We start from the raw sequence: 9,762 nt of genomic DNA on the forward strand, positions 1-9,762 counted from the left end.
CCTCTGCAGTGCAAATCGCCATCGACCGCGCCGCGTCCTGGGAGCGGGGCTCGGCTCCGCCAGACGCGGCCTCCACTCCCGTCCCCATGGCAACCGCGGGCCTTAGCAACGCGCTGCCATGGCAACCGCCGGGGCGCGCCGGAAGTGAGGCGCGGCCACTTCCGCACGGCACAAAGATGGCGGCGGGCGCTGCGGAGCTGCGGCGGCTGCAGTGGCGGCTAGAGGAGCTGGAGCGACGCGTCGGTCTCGGTGGCGGGGGCTGCGGGCCGCGAAAGGTGCCGGGGGGGAGCTGCGGCCGGGGACCGTTTGGTGCGGCCTGGCGGGGCCTGGGGTCCCGCTGCCCGGCGGGGCCTGACAGCTCCGTCCCCTCCCTCTGTGCCTCTGCAGGTGGCGGACGAGCTGGTGAAGGTGCAGGTGGCGCTGAACAACATCGCCGGCAAGAGGGAGAGGATCAAAATCCTGTTTAAGAAAAGTGAGCGGCTCTTGCGGAAGGGCAGGGATCGCAGAGAGCGGGAGGGGGGAGCTCCAGACCGTTCCGCTGCTCTAAACAAAAGCACCTTCCCCACATCTGTTTGTTTTGGGCCCTTATTTCAGTTCGTCTGGCACAGAAATAAGTATGTGGGAGAGGTTTTTGTGCTCGCGATCCTCCAGCTTAGCAGTCGAGGGTGGGAAATGGGCAGTGGGAGCCTGTTATTTGCTCGATTTCCATCTGCCCGTGTCAGTGCCAGGAACTGCTCTGCCTGAAGTGCAGCCTCTGAAGGCTTTTGGAGCATCAGCTGCTTAAATGAATTCCTGCACACTGAATTCCTGCACACTTGGACTTCTTGGGCATGCTGAAATAGTTCTGCCCTCTGCGTGTGGTGAGAGCAAAAAAATTCACACTCAGCGGGCAGAACTGGGGAGCTGCCTCCAAACTGGGGGGTACTTTATCCTGCAGAGCTGCTTGTTGCCCAGGTTTTGCTCTGTGCTGTCACAGGAGGAGCAGGGAGGGTCGTTGTGGTCCAAGTCTGCTCAGTATAAAAGAATAAACCATGCTTTTGTGGATGATTTTAAGGACCAGGATGGGGGGCTGTTGGCTGGTTTTGTCCTGAGGGTGGGAGAAAGCAGGTTTCACTCACCTCTGGTAATTGTTATCCAGACAAAAAGCAAGATTTCCAGTTGTCCTTAAAGCAGTGTTTCCTGGCTTGAGCCACTTGTCAGTTCTTGGTCACAGAGCTCCAAAGTCACATAGAAATTAATTAATCTTGAGGGAGGTGGGGAAAAAAGGTGGCCAAGTGAGCGGTGTTTGCAAAGTAATCTGGTACACAGAGGGAGGGGAAGCTGCTCTTGTGAATGCCGTAACATCTCCCCTACTTTTTGTCTCCAAACCTGTTTATCCCTCCAGTTGAAGATGTAATAAAATACCTCGACCCCCAGTACATCGACAGGATGGCTGTTCCAGACACTATGAAGCTGCAGTTCATCTTAGCAGGTATGGCATGAAACGAGGGGAAACAGGAGGCTTTTGTAGCACTGCAAAAAAAGTGTCCTTTACCTAAGAGGGATCGGGATGGCTTCCTTTTCTTCAGCTGTAAAGATGTGGCACGGCACGCCCCGTGGAGGTGTCAGAGAGAGGTTTGTACAAGGATCTCTGTCAGCCTCAGTGCTCCCTCCTGCACAGCCACGCCGTACTTTTATCAGCTCTGATCTCTCCCATATTGATCGTTCACTTTAGCCCCAAATTAATCAAAGGCTGGGAGGAAAACCTGGAGCTAGAATGGTTTCCTCACCCCACTTCCAGTATTCTCCAGGCTGGGACAAAAATAGAAGACATTTGGTTGTATTTTGACATCCCCTAGCCTTGTTCTCTCTTGACCCAAGGAATTTGATCAACCTGCAATGGTACAATCTGTGAATGGAATTCCATAGAATCATGGAATGTTAAGGGGGTGGAAGGGAACTTAAGGACCATCCAGTCCCAACCCACCCTGCCATAGACAGGGACACCTCCCCAGCTATCCCAGGTTGCTCAGACCCAACACTGCCAGGGATGGAGCATCCACAACCTCCTGGGCAGCCTGTGCCAGTGTCTCACTACCCTCACAGTAAAAATTTCTTCCTAATATCCACCCTAAATTTCCCATCTTTCAGTTTGTACCCGTTACTCCTTGTCCTGTCATTAGAACTCGGTGGAGATTCTCTTGCATGAAGTTGGTGTGAGTCAAGACCCAGGGATGAGCAGCACGAAAGTGTAAATAAAATAATGAACAGGCTCCTTCCTGTAAAGACAGATCAGCTGGAAGAATTACCACTATTTGTGAAAAGCCAGAGCAGTGTTTTGTGTTTACTGGTGTTGCTTCTTGTCCCCCCAACCAGAGGAGCAGGCCATTCCTGCCCGTGCAGCCCTTCTGGAGCAGGTGAAGAACCTCCAGCCCATCTTGGACAGCACCAGTATCCAAGGTATGCATGCTCTTCTGCAAGCTGGAGCTGCAAATGCCACCTGCTGAGCTGTGGCCTGTCCTGCTCTGCTTCCTTTCTCTTGAGCCTGAGACTAGAGAAGAGGACAGCTTAGTGGTGTGAGAGTAAACTGAGTACAACTTGGTCTGCTCCTGCCTCATGCTGCTCTAGCCTCCCTTGCAGGGTCAAGGAGGCGATAGAGGAGCTTGTGAAGCAGGCTGGAGAGAGCACTGTGGCAGAGAGGGTGGAGCCTGGCAGGTCATTCCTTCCTGTGAGCTCTTTTACATCCAGAACATCTCCTTTCCTGGCAGGTGGTTGACTCTGATGTAGTTCTTGAGTAGCCCTCGCTGTGGGCATCCCTGAGCTCGTGCCATGTGCAGGGTAGTTAAGTGGTTTTTTTTAATCCTGTGTGGGTTTTATCTGTAATGTGGGACACTTGCACTCAGTGAGTGGAGTTCTGCCATGCTGTGCTCGTGGAGGAGGACTGGGCTTTACCTGGGAGCTGTTCCCATGTGCTGTGTAACAACCCAAACTGATTTCTCCTTTGTGCTTCCAGCGGTTCCTGACCATGCAGCCAAACTTCAGCGGCTCTCACAGATCCACATACAGCAGCAGGTACTGTGAATATTCCTATCAGTATTGACTAGAAGGGCCTAGGAACCTTTTGCAAGTGGCTGTACTGACACCCTTGTATTTGTAGTTGTTTGAATTGCTCATTTATGGCAGTTTTTTGCAATCTGAATTTTCATACTACGGTCTTAAAGAAGTTTAAGTACTCCAAGGGGGAAAAGGAGCCAGGATTTCTGTGAATTGAGTCCAAGCTGGAAATTTGCCCACCATAACCCTACTCAAAACAGCTTTCAGTGACATGTAGTAAGTGACAGTGGGTTTAACTGTCTTGAATTTCCCCTTCTACAGAGACATTGAGGCGAAGCATTGCGCTCCTCCAGTGTCCTACTCTCTGGAACTTTGTTGACACTGTCATGCTGTCCCTTCACCCTTTCCCTCCCTGTATGGGCACTCTTGGAGCTGGCAGTGAGTAGCCTGCCAGTTCCTAATGGTCTCTTTCAGCGTTTTGCTGTAAGTTTCTGTTCTGAGGCAAGCCTGGATACTGAGGAGAGGCAGGCAGCAGTGCAAGCCTGGGGGCTTTGCTGCTTCATGGGACCAGTGTTTGTCACCCTTCTCTTGATTGTGAAAACCTGTCCAGCTTCAGTGAGCACCCACAGCCAGGGCATGAGCACTGATCTCAGTGCTGGCCTTGTATGAGTTTCCTGCTGTGCTGGCATGGACTGGGAAGGGAGAAATTTCCTTCACCTTATTTATTGCTCATGCACTGTGGCTCTTCTCTTCGCAGGAGAAGCGTCACGATCTCACTGACAGTGTCAAGACACTCCTTGAGGATTACAACAAAATGGTATCCTTTGATCTTCGGACCTGGAACACCTGAACTGACCCCTTCCCCTGGTTGATCTGTTGCATCTCCAGCTTGGGGTTTAACAGCCCTTCTGATGTGGTGACACCTGTGTCCCTGTCCTGGCTGCCTAGGATCCCAGTACCAAGGCACATCCCAAAGCCACAGTGGGTAGGGAAGCTGTGTGGAAAGCCCTTGCATGGCAGTGGTATGTGGTGTTCACAAGTGCCTCCTGGACTCCTGTACTGTGCAGTGGCAGAGCCACTGGATGGATTGAATCCATGTAGGCTTTCAACAGTCTGGAGCCCTGGGCTCTCCCAAGGAATCAGAATTGTAATGGTGCTGTCAAGATGCTCTGACCTGGGTTTCTTCCTCGCAGTTCCCACATTATTTTCCTTAAATGTCATGTCCAGACTCTGCTTCTCTCCAAGCAGTTTGTGCAGTGGAATGAAATCCTGACACGTCTGGAAGTGGCCAAGCAAACAAAACCTGTGGCAGAGTGATGGCAGAGCTGGGAGCGCAGCGTGCTCAGGGCTCCTGTGGCACAGCTTGCATCCTGCTGGTCCCAGCTCCTTCCTGCTTGGCATGAGCACGCTGAAGTGACACAGGAGGGTCCTGGGGCACCCAGCTCTGTACAGAGCCGTGCCAGCCCCCAGTCAAAGCCACCCTGCTCCTTAATCTGCCACTATTTGCAAATCTTGGACTTTGCTGAAAGGCATCTGTGTTACTATAGTAAAGTCCTGGAACACTAACTGGGTTGTCTGTCTCTCCCTGGGTGTGAGGACTACTGGCACAGACTGGGGATTTTTCCCCAGGCAGTGATCTCTTGGCAGCCTCCAGGAGATGGCCAGTGGTTCCTTTTAGCCTTGGGCCTTGGGCCAAGGTCCCACATTGTTCCATAGAGGCCACCCCGGGGTGCCCCCACCCCAAATCGAACTGCAACACATAGACTCTGCCGCATGCTCTTCCTGTTCATGTGAGTTGCCTGTGCCCAGGGGAATCTGGTGTTATGGAACTTGTCTGCCTTGCTGTTCTCCCATCTCTGTGCTGAGAGAAGGCAGCAGCTTTTGCCTTTATCCTGCCTCTGCTTTCCTGAGGCTGCTGCAAGCCAAGGCCCCCGTGCTGGCTCTTTCCCTTTCCAGAGAGAGGCACAAGCCATGCCTTGCCTGGTCTGGCTGTAGCATGGAGTTTCCAAGGCCATGCTTTTGCAAGGGTCTCAAACCCTTCAGGTTGGTGAGACTGCCCAGCTGAGTGTGCCGTGGGAGCCCTCCAGGAACAGGGCAGAATCCCCACAGGAAGTCCAGAATAGCTTGCCGGTCCCTGAACTCTCCCTCATCAGCAACCTCGCTGGTTGTCAAACCACGGTGGGGCTGCAGGCCTGCGGAAAACCCCCGCTCCCTCCAGCTGCCTGGGGAGCTCAGGTGAGGGTGGGAGCTGGCACACGGCCTTTCGTGAGTGCGCACAGGGACAGCGTGTGCGTGCCCGGGGCTGGCAGGGCTGGATGGATGTGCCCGGGGCCGGCAGGGCTGGATGGATGTGCCCGGGGCCGGCAGGGCTGGATGGATGTGTCCGGGGCCGGCAGGGCTGGATGTGCCGGTGGGAGCAGGAACTGCCCCCGGACCACCCGGTGGGCGGGGCCGCCGTTCACCCCGCCCGCTACCCGCCCACTCGGCCGTGTGATTGACGGGCGTGGCCCCGACATCGAGCCACGCCCATCCGCCTCACGCTTGCGCGCGCCCGGCGTCGGTCGCCATCTTGTGTCGAAGGGCGCGCTGAGGCGGCCGCAGGTGAGCGCGGGGTCCGAGCACCCCACCGGGGCATCCCTGGCTCCCACCCCGGCTTTCCCGCGTCCCACCGCGGCGGCCTGGCTCCCCCCGGGCCCCCAGACACCCATGGCGGCGGCGGCCTTGTGGGGGTGAGGGCCTCGTGTGCTCCCAGGGTTCGGAGCCGGGTCTCCGCGCTGCCGTGTCCCTGAGGAGGATGGGGTGCGGGGTGCAGGGTCTGGGTGCAGCGGGACTCAGGAGCCTGCGGGTAACAAAGTACTGCGGCCTTCAGCACCTTGAGCTGTGAGGTGGGGACGTGGAGTGCCCTGCGCAGGGTCAAGCTTGGCACAGACGGCAGCTGTGAGACCTGGCCTTTCCGTCTTTCCCTCGAGGAAACCTTTTTCTGTTCCTGCAATCCCTGGCTTGCCATCTCCCGTGTGACATGCAGTGTTTTACCCTCAGCTGGGCTGGCCAGGTCCCCAAGAGCCTGTATTTGTACACGAGGTGCTGCGTGTAAACTGTGCTTGAATTCATCCTGTGCGTGTTCTGGTGCAGCTGTGGCCAGCATCCCCGAGATGTGTTCTCAGTCACCCCATCCCACTTGTTTGTTCTGTCTTCTCTTGAGATACAGCAGTGTTTTTCATGTCAGCCTCCTTAGGCCCACAACACTAACGCTGTTTCTTTCACAGGCTGCCTGCCAAGGCTCAGGCTGCCCTGTGGTAACATTCATACTGTAGGTATGTCACTATGAGGACTGGCCTAATCTTTTGGTTATGCCTTTCCAGGATTCCCAGCCCTGATCGTTCAGAGTGCCCTTCAGAGGAAAGGTAGCTAACTGTGGTGAGAGTTTCTTTGTGCAGCAATTACACTGGGCTGGGTGTTCATGGGTCTGCTTTCCTTTTCAGCATTGCAGAATGGAGAACTATAAGAAGACCAAAATTGTGGAGAAACCTTGTCCTCTTCCTTTCACTGACCTGCCTGCTGATATTATTGAAATGAAGGTGAAGGACGGGAGCAAAATTAGGAATCTGATGGGCTATGCCATGAGCAAGATGGAGCAGGACTCGGTGAGGCAGATTCTTTTCACTGGCTCAGGCAAGGCTGTCAGCAAGACCATCACCTGTGTGGAAATCATGAAACGAAGGCTGAAGGAGCTGCACCAGATCACCAAAGTGCTCTTCAAACAGATCGAAGAAATCTGGGAACCCATTGTGCCTGAGGCAGGCCTCGATGCCTTGACAGTGAAGAGAAACATTCCTGCCATATGTGTCCTGCTGAGCAAAGATGCCCTGGATCCTCAGGAGCCGGGATACCAGGCCCCAGGATCTTTCGATGCCTTCTGGACTGAGACGCTGAAAGCAGAATCGCAGGGCCAGATGAAGAGGAAGCAGGGTGGAGGCCGGGGAGCTGCCAGCACAGGGAAGCACCCTCGCTCCACCGGGGGAATCCCGGGGGGGCCCTGAGGCTGCGGCTCCACGCATGGTTCAGGGAGCTGCAGAAACCAGCCCGGGGCTGTGGCTGCACAGCTGCTGCTGAACACGGGGCTCACAGAGATCTGAGGGGAGGGCAGGATGAGCGGACTGTTACGACTGGCTGTGATCATAGCTGTCTGAAAATGTGTTTTGACAAGTTCCCTTGCCAAAGGCTGCCGGGCTGTACTCCTTAGGGGATCATGGAAGATGGGAATTGCCTCTTCTTGAGCAAGAGCTGTTGGTGTGCTGTCAGTGAGTCCCAGCAAAGGGCTGCTAGCCCAGTGAGGTTTCAGGTGCCTGGGCGTGCAGCAGTCCAGGCAGTGGGACAGACACCTGTCTGTGTGGCAGGTGCAGGTTGCTCTGACCAGTATAAAGGGGAGACAGGACCTGATGTGGATCCCTGGGGAAGCTGCCAGTGTCGCCCAGGCTCACGAGCGTACAGACAGCAGGGCACAGGGCTGGGACAGCTATTTCTGTGCCTGAAGAGTTCTGCTGAGCCTGTGGGGGGGTTGAATGTAGGACTGCCGGGATGCAGCTCTGTCTGGCATCGTGTGCATGTAGCTCCTTGGCTCAGCAGAGCTGGCGGTCGTGGTTCTCTCTCCAAACAGGGAGCAGTCGACTCGCGTTGTAACCAGCCTGAAATCCTGTGGCTCTGCAGCTGTCCTGGGGTGGTGGTAATGGGAAGCTCCAAAGGATCCTGTTCTTTCCCCTTTCTGCTCCTTGATAATGCACAAAGATGGCTTTAAAATAAAGATGTAACTTCATGTAACTTGGAAATTTGTCATGTCTTACTCATCCCACTGGAGGTCACCCTGTAAGCGTTGGTGGCGGGGTTGCAGCTGCTGGCTGAAGCTCTTCTCTTCCTGCCCTCCTGCTGCTCTGTTTGTACCTCTCGTGACTGTAAATGGACCCTGATCCAAGGGGAGGTTAATATGCAAATATTAACCTCCTTTCACATCCAAAATAGATCAAGGTTCTGTTTCTTTTCTGTGAAGTTTTTTCCTAATTTTTTTCCCCTCCTTTAATAAACTGGCTGGAACTGCAGCCTCAAAAAGACTCGTCCTGAACTCTGCTGAGTGAGGCAAAGGATGGATCATCTTTTCTTGTGCAGTAGTTTCCCTCCTGGAGCAGGTCTGGTAAGTAATTCTGGGCCAGAGAGAAGGGCTGTTCCTGTGGCTGAGCTCTTGTCCTGAGCACTCCCTGTCCCGTGTGCTCTTCCCGCTCTTGCCGTGTCACTGCTTGTGCAGTGAGCTCCAGCTGGACCCAGCACTCTGCACTGGCAGTTAAAGGGTAACAAGCATCAAAGGAAGAGATTTTACCGAAGTGAGGGGGAGCAGGAGAGGTGCAGCGTGTTACCTGCAGCCAGACAAGACTCCACCAGCCTGCCTGGTGCACAGACACCTGCCTCGCATCCCAACAAGCGCCCAGTGGAGCCAGGACTGTGCCAGGCTTGCACGCCTCCTCCCCCCGTTCTGGAGGTCTCACTGCTCCCTGCTCTGCTACCTGGAGGTAGTCAGGGAAACACTTGGACCTGTCTGCTGTGCTGGCAGATGGGAGTCCTGGGGATGGGGCAGAGTTAGTCTGTTTTATCTTTCTGCTGTTCCCAGCTGCTGCTCCCTTACATCTAAGGAGGAGACTTATTTCTCGACTAATTAGCAGATTAGCCATAAATGCCAAGGAAGATGCTTGAGTGTCTGGTCAGATGCCTTCTGACATTTCAACTGGCAATGTGTCTGTGTTTACTCAAAACACCCTCTTAGTAGAGAGTCGAGAGAGCCGGATCCTCAGGCAGCATGTGTAACCCTCCCTCATGGCCGTGGCACGTTTAAAGCCGCCTCATCAAAGCTGCAAAGTGATTGTTATTTTTGTTTTACTGGAAGTTATCCTCAGCTGACTTGGTGGCTCTCCCTTCAGGACTGAGCTTTACCCAACCATCACACCCATGGGTTCGGGTCAGCAGAGAGATGTCCCATCTCCCTTACAGCTCTGCCCTTCGCCAATCCTTCATCCGGCTGCCCGGAGACAGCGTGTGGCGATGCCTGGCTGCCCGGTGTCACTGCTGTGCATCCGTGTCACCAGGCGTATGTGGTGCTTGGGCAGTACCAGTGGCAGTACCGGGCAGTACCGGGGCAGTAGTGCCGGTAGTACCGGGGACAGTACCGGGGGCAGTACCGGGGAAGTACCGGGTCAGTACCAGGGCAGTACCGGGGAAGTACCGGGGACAGTACCAGGGCAGTACCGGGACAGTATCGGACAGTACCGGGGAAGTACCGGGGACAGTACCAGGGCAGTACCGGGACAGTATCGGACAGTACCGGGGAAGTACCGGGGACAGTACCAGGGCAGTACCGGGGGCAGTACCGGGACAGTATCGGGGAAGTACCGGGGACAGTACCAGGACAGTACCGGGGGCAGTACCGGGACAGTATCGGACAGTACCGGGGGCAGTACCGGGACAGTACCGGGACAGTATCGGACAGTACCGGGGGCAGTACCGGGGGCAGCACCGGGACAGTACCGGGACAGTATCGGACAGTACCGGGCAGTACCGCGCCGGGTCCCGGGCCGGGCCGGCAGAGCGCGCGCTGCCCGGCGCTCTTCCCCCGCCGCTCACGTGGGAGTCGGGAGAGGGGGCGTGTCCCGAGGGAGTCGTTCGGCCAATGGTAGGCGGCGGGCGGAG

At 55.5% G+C, this 9,762-nt stretch overlaps 2 protein-coding genes across 4 annotated transcripts; both read left to right on the top strand.

Annotated features, from left to right (window-relative positions):
• Positions 1 to 154: 154 nt before the first annotated feature.
• On the top strand, positions 155 to 4,599 carry DCTN3 (dynactin subunit 3). Its single transcript, XM_041461829.1, has 7 exons — positions 155 to 275; positions 388 to 472; positions 1,385 to 1,471; positions 2,356 to 2,439; positions 2,993 to 3,051; positions 3,791 to 3,850; positions 4,261 to 4,599. Exons 1-7 carry the CDS (start codon positions 177 to 179, stop codon positions 4,348 to 4,350), a joined length of 564 nt encoding a protein of 187 aa, XP_041317763.1. The 5' UTR covers positions 155 to 176; the 3' UTR covers positions 4,351 to 4,599.
• A 938-nt stretch (positions 4,600 to 5,537) lies between these two features.
• Positions 5,538 to 7,864, top strand: RPP25L (ribonuclease P/MRP subunit p25 like). 3 transcript variants are annotated; one of them, XM_041461831.1, is made up of 3 exons: positions 5,572 to 5,634; positions 6,396 to 6,437; positions 6,516 to 7,864. In XM_041461831.1, the coding sequence occupies exon 3, from the start codon at positions 6,525 to 6,527 to the stop codon at positions 7,071 to 7,073; it is 549 nt and encodes a 182-aa protein (XP_041317765.1). In that variant the 5' UTR covers positions 5,572 to 5,634; positions 6,396 to 6,437; positions 6,516 to 6,524; the 3' UTR covers positions 7,074 to 7,864. The 3 variants fall into 3 exon arrangements, with proteins under 3 accessions (XP_041317764.1, XP_041317765.1, XP_041317766.1); XM_041461830.1 differs by lacking the exon at positions 6,396 to 6,437 and having other exon boundaries at positions 5,538 to 5,634; XM_041461832.1 differs by lacking the exon at positions 6,396 to 6,437 and having other exon boundaries at positions 5,630 to 5,762.
• The last annotated feature ends 1,898 nt before the right edge of the window (positions 7,865 to 9,762 follow it).

The sequence above is a fragment of the Pyrgilauda ruficollis genome, unplaced genomic scaffold (genome assembly GCF_017590135.1).
Source record: "Pyrgilauda ruficollis isolate IOZ18807 unplaced genomic scaffold, ASM1759013v1 scaffold155, whole genome shotgun sequence".
Classification (NCBI taxonomy): domain Eukaryota; kingdom Metazoa; phylum Chordata; class Aves; order Passeriformes; family Passeridae; genus Pyrgilauda; species Pyrgilauda ruficollis.

Bases quoted from the DNA above. Each gene is read 5' to 3' on its own strand.
- DCTN3 (XM_041461829.1), top strand. From the start codon at position 177: ATGGCGGCGGGCGCTGCGGAGCTGCGGCGGCTGCAGTGGCGGCTAGAG. The intron at 1,472-2,355 runs GTATGGCATGAA...CCCCCCAACCAG, and splicing joins GCTGCAGTTCATCTTAGCAG to AGGAGCAGGCCATTCCTGCC. The intron at 2,440-2,992 runs GTATGCATGCTC...TTGTGCTTCCAG, and splicing joins GGACAGCACCAGTATCCAAG to CGGTTCCTGACCATGCAGCC.
- RPP25L (XM_041461830.1), top strand. From the start codon at position 6,525: ATGGAGAACTATAAGAAGACCAAAATTGTGGAGAAACCTTGTCCTCTT.